Source organism: Papio anubis, chromosome 4 (genome assembly GCF_008728515.1).
Source record: "Papio anubis isolate 15944 chromosome 4, Panubis1.0, whole genome shotgun sequence".
Lineage (NCBI taxonomy): Eukaryota > Metazoa > Chordata > Mammalia > Primates > Cercopithecidae > Papio > Papio anubis.
Window position 1 is genome coordinate 82,710,925 of NC_044979.1, and position 18,797 is coordinate 82,729,721.

Sequence of the window (18,797 nt, forward strand, 5' to 3'; positions counted from 1 at the left end):
AATATACAGCTAGGCTGATGGTGCACACCTGTAGTCCCAGCTATTTCGGAAGCTCTGGTGGGAGGATTGCTTGAGTCCAAGAGTTCAAGGATGCTGTGAACTATGATCATGCCTGTGAATAGCCACTGCACTCCAGCCTGGGCAACAGAAAGTGACCCTGTCTCTTAAAACAAACAAACAAAAAAGGTTAAGGTTGCTCTATGGGTTTGTAATACCCACACAAAAAAATAACTCATTAAACTATTTTTCTGTTGCCCTGCTATTTTTTTTTCAGTTCTAGTCGAAACTCTGTACTTTGTAAGAATGGAAATTTGAGTTGTCTGAGATATCGGTTGGGTCTAAATACTTGTGTATTTTCCAAGTAGTTTTAACTTCCTTGTTTATACCACTTTTATTTTGCTAGGAATTTTTGCAAGTCCTTGGGAAATTGAACAATGTCTTAAATATTTTGGAATCTCTCTTTCATGGAGCATGGTGCCTGACACATAGGCACTGCTCATCAAGTATTTGTCATTTGACTGAAATAACATTATTATGAGTCATTGGGAAAGAGGAGATCCATTTACCAACTTACCATTCAAAGATTCTTAAGTTAAAGGAAGCAAATATATTTGCAACCCTCTCTAAATTAGTCCTGAAGCTACACTGCATATAGAGAAGAGATGAACTATCAGAAATACAAGCAAGCAGGAATCTTTCCCTTTCTCCTCTTTGTTGCATTGTAATTAATGCATTTTCTCCATTTTGCTTTACTGCAGTAATACTTAGTACAGTCCTGAAATCCAAAGTATTACAGTGATAAGGAGCACCTGCCCCAAGTTTGTGATGCTCTCTAGAACACTATAGTTGCTCTAGCTATTTAGATCTACCATGTATTGATGGCTTACTGTTTGCCAGGCACTGTTTAAGACCCTATTTATTTGTTGTTATTTAATTTAACTAATTTGTTGCTTGGATTTCTAGTATTGAATATGGATACCCATTTTTTTCCTCACCAGTTCATCCAGTGGGGGAAGTTGAAATGTTCTGAACAAAGATAAGAAATTCATATAGTAACAGCTTATCATATGCTGCAATAAAGTGATAACATTTCATGTAATCTCCCCCTTTGTCACACCAAAGTTCATCATGAAGACTTGTAACCTTATAGATAAGGTACCACTGTTATGTAATCAGTCCAAATTAACACCATTTGGCAATCATCTCTGAATGAGGTAATTTTCCCTTTAGCTTGCAGCTGAAGTGAGGGAATATCAATAGACTCTGTAAACAGGATAATGCAGTTCCAAGACAGATGGATTTAATGGGTAGGACAGGGGAGAGGGATGGATCTTTGCCCCACAAGGCGTGTATCTCAATTGATAAGCTAATATAAATATTGAACTATAATGGCAGTTTCTATTCTATCCTTTTAGTGTTCCACTTGCCACAATAGTGATAAAAAAAAAAAAAAAAAAAAAAAACCTAACAGACTGTATTTTTTCAGTAATTTCAGGTCAAGTTCATCTTATCCTTTGTGTTAAGAATCAGCCAAACACACATATAAAAGGGCCAGGTCTCTGATTCAGTGATTCATGATTTCTTGCATTCATTTAGTAAATTAGTCTTTAGGTATATAATAATAAACAATAATATTTACTTTATATCGGTTTCCTCTTACGTATTGTGCTTAGAGTTAGCCAAGCCAGGATGTGAAAATGTCAAATCTGCAAGATTCAGCAATTCACATCTCCTTAGTATGTATTTGATAATAAACATTTGTTTAATATTATGAGGGAATATGCTCACGTATTGGAAAGAGGTTCCTAAAATGGTGACCACTTGGATTGTGCTTCCTAGTACTGTTTTTCCAGAGCTTAGAATCACAGAGTGTTGGAACTGGGTTATATTGACAGCACTTGTATAAACTAGTGTTATTGTATTAGAATTGCTATTATGTTTGCAAGGGTATCTAGTGCATCACAATTTTTAGAATTACATTATTTTGAAAAAAGTATATGTAATAATATATTTATTTAAAAGACTTTAAAGTGACTTTGTAAGGAAAGGATGGTTTGTTCATGTAAATACAGTATTCTGCTCAGTGGAAACCAAAAGGAAATTCTCAGTGTCAGATATCCCATAATGTACTAATAATGAAAAAGGTACTAACTTGCTGCTAAAATGTGTTAGTATATGTATGTAAACAAAAAAACTTCATAGAAATATGTTGGTAAGTGAAGTCATATACCATGTATCACAGAGAAATTAAATATTAATGCTCTATTGCAATGAATAAACTAAAAAGCAATCCGCTATCGAAAATACATCTCAACAACGTCTGATAGAGTGCATGTAGAGAAGACAAATATGCTGATTAAAAACAGTTTTGAATCAAGGAGCAAATGCTCTACAATTGTGTTGTGATATTCACTGTTATGGAACACTATTGTTACGGGAGGGCACGATTTCTCTCATCTTATGTTCTATAAGGGTAAATGTAGATGGCTCACTGGTAGGCTGAACTCCTTCCTTAATCTTTTTGCTACATTTTCTTGATAGCATACAAGTGTTTCTTATTATTAACACAGGAATTAAATCATCTAGGAAATGGATTTTAAGTGCTGCAAAAGAGCTAACAACTACTACCCTGACAAACATTCAGTGCTAACCACAGAAGAGGCAGTCTTCTATAGGCTTTACAGGATTTAATTCTTACAACACTTACTATGAAATAGAGACATTTTTTATTTCCTGTCTATGTTGTTATTTTCCTCCAACAGATGACTCTGAGATAAGGACTTGGGGGCAGGTTGTTATTTGAAAGATGATCCTGAAAGCACCAAGTAGGAGTAAAGTGAGACAACATTTTGTTAACAGATGTCTTACTGCAGTGAGCAACTGGGACTGAGTCTCAAAGAGACCCTCAGGCATTAGCCCTCAGAAGGCTGAGTGGTTGCTGGGTCTAGCCAGTAACTCCCATCCCTCATTGCTTGAGTGTTGCTCCTTGGTTCTTAATGCCCCAAAACCTCCAGTCCGCCTTGTATTTGGACACAGTACAGCTCCATGGCTAGATAATGCCACCAGATAGAAAGCAAACGACTCTGAGCTTTAAGACACTATCTATAGACAGCTCCATGGCCAGAAAATGCCACCATGTAGAGAACAGAAGACTTAGAGCTTTAAGACGCTATCTACAAATGACCTCTAAGTTAGATCAAGGTGATATGGGCAGAGCACCAATAGCATCTACTACATCCTTATTTTACAGATGAGGAAACTGAGTCATAGATAGGCTATGTAACTTGCTCAAGTGGAAATAAGAATAAGAAATCTGTGGATCGGCTGGGCGTGGTGGTTCACGCCTGTAATCCCAGCACTTTGGGAGGCCAAGATGGGCGGATCACGGGGTCGGGAGATCGAGACCACCCTGGCTAACACGGTGAAATCCTGTCTCTGCTAAAAATACAAAAATTAGCCAGGCGTGGTGGCGGGCACCTGTAGTCTGGGCTACTTGGGAGGCTGAGGCAGGAGAATGGCGTGAACCCAGGAGGCAGAGCTTGCAGTGAGTGGAGATCGCACCACTGCACTCCAGCCTGGGCGACAGAGCAAGACTCTGTCTCAAAAAAAAAAAAAAAAAAGGAATCTGTGGATCACACCCAAGCAGTCTTTCTTACAGACACCATGATCTTAAACATACAGAGCAAGGGAAATCCCAACTGCTGTGAAGTTATTTTACAACTTCAAAAACTTTGCCAGAAATGTTTGATAATTATGCCTCATTTTATATATTCCATATAATAATTACTAGTTTTAATAGCACAATGTTTGTACTCAGTGGACTGGTGATATGGTTTAGCTCTGTGTCCCCACCCAAATCTCCTCTGTAATTGTAATCTCCACACATCAAGGGAGGGACCTGGTGGGAGGTGATTAGATCATGGTGGCAGTTTCCCCCATGTTGTTCTCTTGATGGTGAGGGAGTTCTCATGAGATCTGATGGTTTTAAAGGTGGTAGTTTTTTCCTGTGTGCTCCCTCTCTCTCTCCTGCTGCCATGTAAGATGTGCCTTGCTTCCCCTTCACCTTCTACCATGATTGTAAGTTTCCTGAGGCATCCCCAGTCATGTGGAATGGTGAATCAATTAAACCTTTTTTCTTCATTAATTACCCAGTATCAGGTATTTCTTTATAGCAGTGCGAAAACTGACTAATTCAACTGGCTTACCCCTTTGTTTTATATCTCTTACCATTAGTATTCACCCCTTCATCCAAACTACAGAGGCATTAGGTTCAGGGTAATTGGGATACACATTTTTTGGAAAGAATATATGTTTTCTTAATGTACAGCATAGAAGGAATGCAAATATTTTTAAGTGCCTCAGAGTACCTGAAAAGCCATTTTTGAGTTTGCTCAGTTAAAATTTCATGGTTGGAAATTTTCTGGATTATGTAGATAAAAAAGTTTTCTCAACTCCCTTGCCATTGAAACAAAACTTAGCCAAACTGAATTAAAAATAATATATAAATCAGGTTTATGTACCTTCTCCTCAAAGGATGAGATAAAATTAAACAAGTTCATATAAATGTGTGTATATGTATATGTATATGGCGATACAGGGCAGTGAAAAAATACTCCTGGAGGTTTAGCTCATGTTCTCACTATAGGGGTGCCCTATTTTCTTCTCCATTTCTCCTCTTATCCAACTTAGTTTTTTATCCAACTTAGATTACCAGAGCGTAATCTTTTCCAAAGTCAGTGAAAATAAGCAAGAAGTTACTGAGACTAATAATGTTACCAGAGACACTGTAGTGAAGCCCCAGCCATGAGAGGGGGAGAATGGTCTTTGTGGATCCAGCAGTTTTGGGAAATGGGACCTGATAGGAGATGACTAGAGCCCTCGTGAATAGTTTGACATTATTATTGCAGAAGTGGGTTATTTCTCCAGAATGGGTTTATCATTATGTAAAAGCGAGCTTGGCCCCTTCTTGCTCTCTTGCTCCCCACATTCTCTTACCTTTCTTCCTTACACCATGAGATGGAGGTAGCAAGAAGGCCTCACCGGATTCTGGTACCTTGATATTGGACTTCATAATGTGAGAAATAAATTTATTTTCTTTATAGATTACCTAGTCTGTGGTATTCTGTTACAGCAACTCCAAACAGCTAAAACACTGCACTGAAAGTCAGTTCACCTGAAGCAGGGATCAAAGCTAACCTGTTAACCATTGTAGACTCAACTGTTTCCCACAAAGCCAGAATATTATAGACACTCAAGAAATAAACCTTACGTAACAGATATATCTTGCCTCACCAAAATAAGGTCATAGGTACAAGACTATATGGGAAAATACGATGGAAACACAGAGGAGGATCAGAGAATTTGTTTTATAATCAAGGACTTATGATATCATAGACACCACAATTATGGAGAAACTTCAATGAAAGGAAGAGATTACTATATCGTATTCCTTCTTCTCAGCATTGTCACCTACTCTTTTGCTGATTGCATAAAATACTTTTCTCTAGGTTTTGCCTGGAGAGGGACATACAGATCTATATTCAATGTGTAGTTTAATTCTAAGATATAAGATTTTAACAAAGGTACATTACCAAGACTTTAGATTGCTTTATAAAATCATTAGATCAGTACATGAACAAATAATAAAGTGTAAGTCCATGAGGAGGTGTGTAGAAAGAAGTCCAGTGGTAAAATCATTATGCAAAGGATTAGTCCAGTAATATGCAGGGTTTTATAATACAGAAAGAGTAATGCTTTGACCAGGGAAAGATTTGACTCTGCATATATAAAAGTGAGGAAAGGATCTACCATTTGTTGTACAGGATCTACCGTTTGTTGAATTTTCACCATATGCTAGTCATAGTAGTAATCACATAATAATTGAACCGTATTATTTATTATGCCACTTTAAATGTGGAAACAAGATTACAGAGACTCTTAGTAGCGGCTCCACCCAGCTCAGTCTGCCTGATCCTGCCAAATGAAGGGAGGTGTCAAAAAGACAGTGGTGGAATGCAGAGAAATTAGGAACCCCAAAGGCAAGTTTTGGAAGCGTTCATCCAAGCACTGATCAGACAGAAATGTCCAAAGTGGGTTTGAAGCCTTAGGGAAAAAGGGTTGGTGATGTCCAGAAAAGTCAAATGACTTAAAATCTTAATACCTGAGATTTGGCTCACAGCAGCTCCCAGACCACCAGGCCCTAATAATGTGTCCAAGGTAGATGTGTTCTAGCAAGCTTATGTGAACCTCAGAAATGCTTGGCAGACCTATCCCAATGGTTGAGGTGGATAAACCAGGCTAGCAAAGCTGATGCCACTGAGCACTTGAATCACATCACCAAACCAGGCCCAGAAGGCTTTTCAAATATACAATGCATGGGCTCCAATCAGAATAAATAAATCCGAATTTCTAGAGATTGGATTCAGACGTTGGCATTCTTTTTTATATCAGCCCAGATGGTTCTAATATGCAGCCAGTGAAAACAACTGCTCTTGTTTAATAAGATGGCATTCTGGCTTATGGCTTTTAATGACTTGTGATTTTGCTTTCTATGTTGTAGTAACTTGTAAGGTAACTTTCCATATTATAGTAAATTTTGGGGTAACTTTCATATGAGTTTCACCCTTCAACATCTATCCTCTAATACGCTGATATTACAGGAACGCTGAAGCTCAGTCCTGCCTCATGATAAGTTCCCCATTGCCACAGCGTTTCCCTGAGGCCTCTAGGGCTGCACTCTCCATCTGGCATCCTCTAGACATGAGTGACTATTTAAGTTTACATTTGAATTCCTTAAGATTAAATAAAATGTAAAATTCAGTTACTTGGTCACACTAGCCACATTTCAGGTACTCATTAGCTACAAAAGGCTAGTGATAACTGTGTTGGACAGCACAGATATGGAATATTTAGTATTGCAGAAATTTCTACAGGACAGCACTGCACTATAGCTAAACCTCTTGCAGATGCCCAATTCACTTTGTCTTTTTATCCAAATATGCTTTCCTACCTCTAAAATACCTCACATGCTTTCCCTCCTCTAAAATACCTTTATCTATTCTTTAATATATGAAATTACCCTCTATTTCATTTATGAATAAAGGGATAAAGGTATTTTTGAGGCCATCACTGAGAGACAGCAGCAGAGTAAATATGAGAGTCTTATATCTAGAGTGGGTGGAGCTGGCTAAATAAGACTGCAGCTTTCCTCAGAATCACCAGTCATTTTATATCTCTGTGGATCTTCCCTGTTATCAAATATTTGTCTTATCTAAGGCATAAAATGCCTTGCAGCAAGTAAATACACCATAACAACCAGGGTTAGCTTCACTCTTACAATTTATTTCTGTGCTCCATATGTTGCACGCTACTGATTGTTTCTCAGTTAAGGAAAGGAAGTAAGATACAGAATTTACTGAGTAATTAAAATGTCCATTCTTGGAACCTGTGAGCTGATTCTATTTTTAGTGAAAATAAAACCAGAGCCATCTACCCTAAAATGATTAAAGTGAGAAGAATGAAATGTCTCATTTTCTATGTAAAGAACTTTGAAGTAGAGGTTAGAATGCCTGGGGTTTACATATTTGCTTTAATATTTATGAGACACGGACCTAAGGCAAAACTCCTAACTTCCTTCGGTCTCATTTTCTCAATCTATGAAGTTAAAGTAATCATGATACAGGTCCTGCCTGTCTCCCAGAGTTCTGCTGGGAGCACATAAGGCCCTCAATGTTAAATGCCTTTAGGACTTGGCACCAACTTGGTGCATTTTCATCCACAGTGATATGTAGCTTTGAGTTACATATTGTCCTTCTTCCAGATTATACATCAGTATTGTTTTCTTATGATGCATTACAAATATTTATTCTAAAGTGGCCAAACATCTTGACTTTTTTATATAAAGAAGGGAAACCACATCTTGAGAACGAGCCAGTGTAAATGTTGGAATTTTTTTTCCAAAGTAGGTAGAGTTGACTAAAAGGTAAAAAATAAATGAATAAGTAAAAACAGATGTACATACTGTGAAAAACTAAGGATTAAGAGAGTAAAAGAGTATAGCAATTGTTTCTTAGCTGCCTGATCCTTTTATCTAAAAATACAAATTTCCACATAGGCCTGCTTAAGTTTTAAAAAGAAAAGTTCACCTTGGATCATAGTAGGGAAAGAAAGAAAGAAAGAAACACCAAGGGTGGTCTTGAGACAGGTTGTGAGAACCTAGAAACTCTAAGGCTGGGTGATTATTAATTTCCTAGCTAGCAAGGGGGAAAGAATGGGCATGGCTTCCACAGGGAACGCCGAGTATGTCAGCCTAATTAGAGGTGGGTACAAGGTAGAGAATGCTGAGAAATAATGCAGGACAGATGACATTCAGCATCTGAAGGGGACTTGGGATTCAGACAGAAGTTTTGGGTCAGTGGGAGCACCCAATTCAGAATAATCTAGATTACAGATTCCTGGGCCTCACCATAGACCTGTTTATTGACTCAATGGATGGCAGCTGAGAATCTGTAGTTACAAAGTCACACAGGTGTTGCTTCAGTACATTGAAGTTCAGGAACCACTGCAGCAGACGTAAAATATAAATATTTTTTAGTTTTTAGTTTTTAAAAATTTAAAAAGAAATTTTAAATGTTTTCCAGCTTTATAAAGGGATAATTGACAAAGTTTGTACATATACATCTATCAAAATGTGATATTTTGATAGATGCCTATATATATATATGATGTGCATACATCTATCAAAATGGTATTTTGATATATGTATAAGTTGTGAAATGATTGCCACAATGAAGATAATTAACATCTGTCACCTCACATTGTGTGTGTGGTGAAAATATTTTAATATCTTCTCTTTTAGCAAATTTCAAATATAAACTACATTATTAATAAGTATAACCATCATACTATATTTTTTCTCCAGAACTTATTTATCTTATACCTGGAAGTTTGAATTCTTTCACTAACATTTCTCCATTTCTTCTATTTTTCAGCCCCTGGCAATCACCATTCTACCGCTCTATTTCTATGAATTGGACTATTTTGGATTCCACTTATTAATGAGATCATGCATTGTTTATCTTTCTGTATCTGGCTTATTTCACTTAGCGTAATATACAATAAGTTCGTCCATGTTGTTGCAAATGACAGGATTTCCTTGATCTAGAGTCATATTCCTACAACTAGGAGTAATGTGAAGTAAGGGGCCTTGCAGCCAGTGTCCAGGATAACTCTTAGGATGAAAAAATGAGGTGACACTGAAGGAAGTGGAACTGGCAGAGCTGTTACCCACAACAAGAGGGATGAGGGCCTTCACTAGGGTCTGAATCAAGGAATAGACGGGAATCGGTGACTAACCATTATTAAAAATAATAAGTGGGTAGGAGTGGATAGGAGATCCAAAGTGCAGGAGAGGAAGTATTTAAAACTGATCACATAATTGTAAGTCCATATAAAGAGGAGAGAATAGAGATACATTACACAAATGGAGAATTGAGAGTGGCTAATTTTGTAGAAAATAAGTTTAGCTTGGAGTATTTAGATGATGGCAATACTTTTAAACAGAAACTTACAGAAAATAATTGAAAGAAAGAGGAGCTCCAAACTTGCAAGAGAAATCTTGGCTAGAATAATTGATGAAATTTTTATGTAACACCCTCAAATGAGGGTTCTCTGTGTTTGTACCCCATTAAATTGTCAAAATATATGTTATTTCACATGCAAAGGATTACATGAGCTAAATGCCAATCGCGTGGGCAACCCAAAATGAAAATGTTTTACATTCAGGCATGATACTCCAAGCTGTATTCACAGTTTATGTCAAAGATCAAAATGTATGGCCTAGTTGATAAAGTGAACATATTTAGTTATTTTGCTCTTTCTACACCAGATGTAAAGTCCTTAAGTGTTGGACAATGTGGTTAGAAACTCATCTATATACCTCAGTGACCTCAAATATTTGATAAATGCTTAGTTGAACTCAATTTTAAAGTGATCCTTAGAGATGATTCCTGACAAATATACGGCATCTTTCTACCCCGGAGTTAAGCCTGTTTTTGTTAAATCCCTTGGGTTCAATTCCCAACTATGCTGCAGTCCTTTGAGAAGCTAATTAAGATGCCTGGCTAATATGGGAATTGTGGTCTGAAAATTAAAAGTTAGAGTGTGCCTCAAATCCCAGACTGGGTCCTCCCGCTGGGAGGTTTCCTAGTATTAGATATGCCCTTAACGCAAACTGTTTATTCCAAACTACGGTCTTAGTTGGAGTAGAATTAGAAAAGTATATGTGAGGAGATCTTTGATGGCTCTTACAACCTATACATACTTATAGCAAAAGTGTTTTTTAAAAAAGGCTTTTGGTCACAAGTGTTTTTTTTTTTTTTTTTTTTTTGCTTGGTTCTATTTTTGGCAAAAAAAGAAAAACTATTACAATCATTTAGCATATACAGTATCTAAAACATCTTATTGGTCATAGTACAAATAAAAAGATAGGTATGTTCTCAGAGAACGTAAGTTCTCTGATGCATCTCTAAATTTGAGAATGTACTTATACTCATGCAAGGATAAATGTATATTTTTATTGTTTTCTGGTATTTTGCAGTACACATTTTGATACAATATATTGTAAGGAATAGTGAATATAAAACACATTATGTAAGGAACTCATTGTGTATTAAGTATTTATTGTATCTAAATGAACACTTTTGCATTTTCTAAACTTGAATTTATATCTATATTATAAAAATTAAATTATTTAGAATAAGTTTATATTTGATTCCTGTCCTTGACATTCTATGCTGTTTGTGTTAATTAATTTAATAAATTAATTACTCATAGACATATTTTTTATTTTAATATAAAGAAATTCAAAGCAGATTCAAATGTATTTTCTACCAAACACTTTTTTAGACTTTTGGATTGCATCGCATATGCACAGGATAAATACATTTATTCATTAATTTGACAAATACTTACTGAGCATATACTATGTCCCAAGAACTGTTCCAAGTGCCAAGGATACAGCAGAAAACAAAGCGTGATTTGGGTGATCAAGAGCTTGCACTTCATCCTATATGTCAATAATTATAATAGTATTTTACCTCCAGATAGTAATTTTGATTCAAATCTTTATTATAATAAACTCATAAACCTTAGAGATTATTTCTAGAAGCAGAGGTCATAGAATAAATTCTGCTGCAGAGCTGAACATAGAGCTCAAGTTTTAATTAATTCCTTCTAGCTTTCAGTAATATGGACACCTAGGCTTTCAAATTAGGAATTTTCCTTTCTTGGAAATTCATATCACGAGCAAACTCAGTTTACTTAATGTAATTGATTGATTTGACCCATGTGAAAAGGACTACTGTGTATGAATTGATGAGAAGTGTTTGAGCCTGGTCATTTTAATTGCAAATATTTTATAATCCATGTCTTTATAAATGTATGTTTCTAACTCTGCATCCTTTAATGAGAGGTCTTTATCTTTGCATCCACTGTTGACTTTTTTCCAGGTCTTAGGAGGAAAGCCGGAGCTTCCAGATGGAGGTGATGATGATGACATTATAGCAGACATAAGTAACAGGAAAATGGCTAAACTATACATGGTGAGTTCACTGTAACCAAATTTATTGTTTCTACAGGACTCTATGTAGCTAGAGAGGCCTGTATTGGGAGGGATTCCCTTTGTTGCAATTGAGAAATCTCCTCATCGCTCTCCAAGAGCAATGTGTAGATAGAATCAGTTCTTTGCTCTTGTATATTTTTTTAAATTAAGTTTTAATACTTTTTGTTATTTTTATGTAAAACAACAAATATGTGAACTTATTGCTGTGAACCACATAAAATTATATACTGTTGCTGTACTAGTTTGCAACAATCGTTTGATATGTAGTACTCAATACAATATTTCCTTTATGGAGTAAAAATATTTTATCAGTTTTTTCTTATAAATTCTTGATAAGAATGTAAAGCCTTCACCCTATTTAAAACATTGTCTTTAGCCATAATGAAGGAGTTCTTTGTTACAGGAGGGCTGAGCTACCAAATGAAATAGCTGGAGGGAACCAGGGTAAAAACACTTCTGTTCTGGGCATTAACATACCTACTTCCACATCAGCTGTATGGCACATGATTAGCAGCATGACTTCGCACAGGACATAACCACTCTGGGTCTTAGCATTCTTATCCACACACAAAAAAGAAAGTAGGTTCCTTCCAACTCTGTAGTTTTTTTTATTTTTTTGTTTGTTTGTTTTTTCTGTTGAGGGTAACAAAAACTGCAAGGCACTCCAGTTAAGGGGATTGCTACAGTGGTATTCTTCAAGTGTTCCCTCCCCTTGCAACTTTCTTTGGAGCAAATCGTAAATCTCCAGCAGAATTTAGTAGTTTTCTCATCTGTATCAGAAAGAAACTATATTTGCTGCTCTTTAAGGGGTTTTTGGCTCCGAAACTCTGTGATTTTATGTGAAGACAAAAATTAATAACTTGTTCAGCGTAACTTCCTTTTCATAATAAGTGGATTTTTTTCTTCCTAGATGCAAAAGGAAATATGGTTACCATTTCTGCTAAATACTGGTCATTTTAATATGAGCCATACAGAAAGTGTTACCTAAATATTTTGTGACTGCTTTTAAAAATTACTATTTCTAAAATTCATTTTCAACAGCCTGACAGATATCTTTTATTTCACATCATCAACCAAAACGGTTCTCCCTCTTGGACAGCATTATGAAGTAAAGAAGTGTTTTTAAAGGGGAAGATATTCATCCTGAGTCATAGCTTCCTCTAGTGGAGCTATGCTGTATTACATGGATATAAAGTATAAAGTTCCTTTGAAAATAATTCCGGTTTCTTAACAAGGCTGGCAAGCAAAATCACCTGGGGCATTTTCTAAAACTACGGAATTCAAACTCCACCCTGGTCCTGCAAAACTCCACCACTGATCAAGGGAGGGCTCTGGAATCTGCATAATTGGTGTCTAAACTGTAGCATACAAGCTGGCCATTGAAAACCAGTAAATCCTAACTTGCACATGAATATCACTTTCGATTTTATAAGACCACTTAAAAATTTGTTTTAATAGTCTGTAGTCATTTCCAAATGTGACAGAAGAAATTTACTTTGATAATTTATACAAAGTGTATTTACCTTGCAGGACCTATGTTGAAAAAAATCTTTATGCATAAACTGTATCAATAGCTTAATTAGCAAAGTGGCTGGTATATAGTAGATAGTAAATGTTGACTAAATTAATGTTTAAACTTCATCTTCTTGTGTGTATGTAATGATTTTAAGATTATTACCTATTTGAAAAGATTGCTCTAAAACGTACAAGAAATAATCATGTAAAGTTAATTACATGGTTCTTAGTACATAAGAGCATCTGTCTAGCCATTATTATTATCATCACTATTCTTTTCTGATGTTTTAGGCACAGTGTCAAAACTTAACTTTTTATTTGCTAAGTTTACCCCAAAGGACTTTTTTAAAAAAATTGGAGTGTAATGAAGTCTTGTGGATTCTTTTCATTTTCTTTGAAACAGTTTTATTGAGATATAATTTATACACCATAAAATTCATGCATTTAAAGTGTACAGTTCAATGCTTTTTATTTTATTACATTTACCGAGTCGTACAACCGTTACCATAATCTAATTATAGAACATCCTTATCATCCCCAAATGAAAACATGGAGGTCGTGGTTTTTATATTAGGTTTCAGATGCAAGTGGCTCCATGAGGGTGACTGTGGTGGCAGAAGAAAACCCCTTCTCGATGGCAATGCTGCTTTCTGAAGAATGCTTTATTTTGGACCACGGGGCTGCAAAACAAATTTTCGTATGGAAAGGTGAAAAATTCCATTGGCGATGCTGTATTTCTGATGTATATATATTTCCTCTAAAAGGCTACATAAAATATATTTTTTTGATTTTTTTAAAAAATCCCACCTTTTAATTAAGACTTGATCTATAAATGTCTCACATAAAATGCAGCCATTTTCCTCCTACCAACATCATGTACCAGGGATATGAAGTTTAAAAAAAAAAAGCATTTGGGCAATATAAAAAGAATTGTTTTACAAATAACGTTTTTCGCGTATTGTTAAATATACTTCATATACCAGGAAATTTTTGCTATTCTTTTTTTTTTTTTTTTCTTAAGACAGAGTCTTGCTCTGTCACCCAGGCTGGAGTGCAGTAGCGCAATATTGGCTCACTGCAAGCTCGGCTTCCCAGGCTCACGCCATTCTCCTGCCTCAGTCTCCCGAGTGGCTGGGACTACAGGCGCCCGCCACCATGCCTGGCTAATGTTTTTGTAGAGACGGGATTTCTCCGTGTTAGCCAGGCTGGTCTCAAACTCCTGACCTCGTGATCCACCCGCCTCAGCCTCCCAAAGTGCCGGGATTACAGGCATGAACCACCACACCCGGCGAATTTTGTTATTCTTTCACTGTTGCATTTAACTTCAATTATAATTATGTTTATTATGGTACACAAGTATTTCTTAATCATAGAATTCTTCCTTCTCTGAAGTTCTTTCTCTTTAATTTACCTTGTATTTTAGGTAAAGATGCTAATCCCCAGGAGAGGAAGGCTGCAATGAAGACAGCTGAAGAATTTCTACAGCAAATGAATTATTCCAAGAATACCCAAGTATGTGTGAAAATGAACTGGCTAGAAAAAAATAGAAAACATGGGAACTCATGACATCTCCATGAAACTCATGAAAAAGTTTGGGTCAAAGTAACGTCTGCATGTGAAGTGATTCTCCACTTGCCTGCCTGCTACAATCTGGTGTCACATGTCCCTCTTTATCTGTGTGGGGGTTAGAATTTTTTAGAAACTGCTCATCAGACTTTCTATAGAGCGCCCATTCACTTCCTCCACTGCCTTTAATTCAAGATAGTAAACCACAGTAGATTTAGCTAAGAGCACTTATGAGTTATTATTCCTTAGAGCAAGTTGTGCAGACTTGGCCTGAAACCCAGATGATACTTGTCTTAATCAAAATCAATTTAGACACTGTCTAATTACTCCTTTCCTTTCCAAATCTCTCAGCCTCATCTATTCTCCTCGTTTTTATGTCCTTACACAAGGAACACAATGAGATAATTTCTTCCAGCTCACAGATCTCTTGTGAACCTTATGGAGAAAGACAAACTTATTTTACTGCAGGGATAACATATTAAAGAACTTGATTCGTCTCTCAAATATTAAAATTCAGTGGTAATTACTTTAGTCATGAGAAAATGCAGTTTTGGATTATATGAGCTTGATAGCCAAACCAGGATAATTTTTCATTTCCTTAGTTCTGTCTCCACTGCCAGATTCATATTTTCCCTCAATTGCTTATTTTCCTGTTTATTATTATTATTATTTTACATTTCAGATTCAAGTTCTTCCAGAAGGAGGTGAAACACCAATCTTCAAACAGTTTTTTAAGGACTGGAGAGATAAAGATCAGAGTGATGGCTTCGGGAAAGTATATGTCACAGAGAAAGTGGCTCAAATAAAACAAATTCCCTTTGATGCCTCAAAATTACATAGTTCTCCACAGATGGCAGCCCAGCACAATATGGTGGATGATGGTTCTGGCAAAGTGGAGGTATTTACCTGTTTTTGTTTTCGTCAAGCCCATGAATGCTAGTGTATGTTGGGAGAGGGCAGGGGAGATCCCTTGAGGTCAAGAGTTCGAGATCAGCCTGGCCAACATGGTGAAACCCCACCTCTACTAAAAATACAAAAATTAGCCAGCTGTGGTGGAGCTCACCCGTAGTCCCAGCTACTTGGAAGACGGAGGCATGAGAATCGCTTGAGCCTGGGAGGTGGAGGTTGCAGTGAGCCAAGATCACACCATTGCACTCCAGCCTGGGTGACAGAGGGAGAAATGTGCACACACACACACACACACATATAAATGTGTATACATACACATATCTGTGTTTATATATACATATATATTTATAAATGTATATGTCTTCAGCTGGACCCTTGACCCTTTCCCTCCTCTTGGCTTCACCTATCCACTGCCTTGAGTACTGACTTCCCCTCTGCCATCTAGCTAACGTTCCTACACCTCATTGGCAACTCAGTTAAATCACAAGCCATACCTTTTCTGAGAAGGCTTCCCTCAGTGCTGAAGTGGCATTTCTCTGTGTTCAACCTCTAGGGATATTTTTCACAGAATTTATCATATACCTACCACAGAATTGTTCATTTACTGCCAGATTTCTCCTAGACCTCTCATCAATTCCTTGAGGACAGGAATTAAATATTTCATCTCTATATTCCTAGGGCTTACCACAATGCTTGGACCAAAGTATACGGTCAAGAAATTAGTGAAATAATTTTAACTCTTTTCAAAGACATGAAGCATGAATCTAAGTGGCATGGGTGTTGGGGAGTGGGGAGCGCCAAGGGAGAAGTTCACAAATGTCCCTCATGGCTGTTGTCGAAGGAGTATCGACTTCTGGGTCTGCATCTGTCTCCTACTTAGACATTCCTGCTGGAGCTCAGTCCTCCTGGCAAACTTGGTCTCCAGCACCAGCTGTGTCCTGGCTGCAGCCTTCTCCTGTGCCATCCTAGGGCTGCTGAAATCTGGGGAGCTCTCTCTAGGATCTTGTGCTGTCTCTAGGATATAAGGCTTCTGCTCTCTAGGATAGGGTGGGGTGGCCTCTCTCTAGAAGCATTGCACTGCTCCTGTCCACTTGCTCATCTTCAGATTTCAAAGCAAAGAGTCTGCCCTTCCCACCAGAGAACTTAGGCAAGTGTGCATGTGTGTGTGTGTGTGTGTGTGTGTGTGTGTGTATGTGTGCTTACATGTACACACACAGTGCCTGGCAGCCTCTCCTTCATTTGTGACTCTCCTGTTTCATCTACAGTTCTCATCTCTCCAACTTGGAGGGTCTTTAATCTGTGCTGAAGATGAGGAGGTAGAATGAAAGTGGTTCTGCCTGTTTTTATCCCATCATCACATTTCAGTCTTATACCTGGATGGCACCTTTTAAAAACAGAAGTCATGTTATCGGCATGGTCTTAGTCTGTTCAGGCTACTATAACAAAAATATCATAGATTGAGAGTTTAAGCAGAAACATTTATTTCTCACCATTCTGGAGGCTGGGGAGTCTACGCTGAAGGTTTTGATGGGCTCAGTGTTTGGTGGAAGATCCACTTCCCGATAGACTTTTTGCTGCATCCTCACGTGGTGAAAAAGGAGCTAGAGAGCTTTCTGATTATAAAGGCACTAATTTCACTCATGAGGGTTCTGGCCTCATGACCTAAGTACCTCCCAAAGGTCCCACCTCCTAATACCGTCACACTGGAGGTTAGGATTTCAACATAAATCGTGGAGGGACTCAAACATTCAGTGTGTTGTAGCATCTTCAGTGTTTGGTCACAGTCTACCAAGTCTTGCCTGGGAAAATAATAGTCTCCTATCTTAAAGCACAGGGAAAAAGATATGCATGTTATTTCATAATTGAAGAAAAAATTAAAATACATATTTCTGAGCTGAATCTTGCAGTCTTTTATTCCACTGGAGTGTCATGTTATTTCCACTAGTAGATGAAACAATAGGTATTTATTAATCACCAGGCTCGGAACTGAGCTTAATACTGTAGAGGAAGCAAAAGAAACATAAAAGTACTTAAAATGTCAATAAATTGGCAAATTGATAACAATTTCTTTCCTTTGCTTGATTTGTAAACTAGTTAAAAGATAATTTAAAAGTTGTTTAATAATAGATTTGAACCAAAAATTGTTTAAAGCTTATGAGAAGTACTATTATATCAAGAGAATTGTAATTTGGTGTATCTATTCCATTCCTTCCAGATTTGGCGTGTAGAAAACAATGGTAGGATCCAAGTTGACCAAAACTCATATGGTGAATTCTATGGTGGTGACTGCTACATCATACTCTACACCTATCCCAGAGGACAAATTATCTACACGTGGTGAGTTTATATCGGGCAAAGATCTCGGGTTCCACAGGAGCCAGATTTTGCTCCAAAGTATTAAATTCCATGCATTATGGCGTAGAATAATCCTATAATCACCCCAGTGAGATTTGTGTAGCATGCATGTAGTAGTCTCTTTTTATATGATTTTGACTTTGTTTTGCAGCTGCCATCCACAGGCAGCAGGAGTTACATAAAAATCATGCTATCTAGTCTAGGGAAAAAGTTTTGATATCCCAAACCAGTGATGTTCTGCTAGTGGATATGTAGTTGAATATCTCATCTTGTACGCAGGTTAACACTGCAACAGCAAGTGTCAGGTACCATGGCTTCTTATTGTTAAAATTCAGAGAGGTCCATCCTAATTGGAACTGCAAAGTTGCAATATGGCAAAACCTGTAGGAGATACAATTTGTGATTCCATTGATACCTCAACTTGATGCAATTCTTATTCTTTGTTTCCATTAAATTTACAATAATGGAAAAAATATGCAATTGCGGTTTTTTTGTTTTTGTTTTTATTTTTATTTTGAGGCAAAATCTCACTCCGTCACCCAGGCTGGAGTGCAATGGCCCAATCTTGGCTCACTGCAAGCTCCACCTCCTGGGTTCACGCCAGTCTCTTGCCTCAGCCTCCCGAGTAGCTGGGACTACAGGTGCCCACCACCACGCCCGGATACACTTTTTGTATTTTTAGTGGAGACGGGGTTTCACCATGTTAGCCAGGATGGTCTTGATCTCCTGATCTTGTGATCCGCCCGCCTCAGCCTCCCAAAGTGCTGGGATTACAGGTGTGAGCCACTGCTCCCAGCCCCTGTGTTTTCATCTTACATGGTTTTGCATGATG

At 37.3% G+C, this 18,797-nt stretch overlaps 1 protein-coding gene and 1 long non-coding RNA gene across 2 annotated transcripts in view; one reads left to right on the forward strand and one right to left on the reverse strand.

Moving 5' to 3' along the window:
- SCIN (scinderin) overlaps positions 1 to 18,797 on the forward strand; it is an 85,868-nt gene that overhangs the window by 43,174 nt on the left and 23,897 nt on the right. The window contains exons 5-9 of the mRNA XM_003896258.5: positions 11,508 to 11,600; positions 13,710 to 13,842; positions 14,559 to 14,647; positions 15,384 to 15,599; positions 17,826 to 17,947. Of these exons, the coding sequence (XP_003896307.1) occupies positions 11,508 to 11,600; positions 13,710 to 13,842; positions 14,559 to 14,647; positions 15,384 to 15,599; positions 17,826 to 17,947 (653 nt within the window). The remainder of the gene's footprint in view (positions 1 to 11,507; positions 11,601 to 13,709; positions 13,843 to 14,558; positions 14,648 to 15,383; positions 15,600 to 17,825; positions 17,948 to 18,797) is intronic.
- LOC103883038 overlaps positions 13,739 to 18,797 on the reverse strand; it is a 41,939-nt gene continuing 36,880 nt past the window's right edge. The window contains exon 5 of the long non-coding RNA XR_002521055.1: positions 13,739 to 13,815. This is a non-coding gene — a long non-coding RNA (uncharacterized LOC103883038). The remainder of the gene's footprint in view (positions 13,816 to 18,797) is intronic.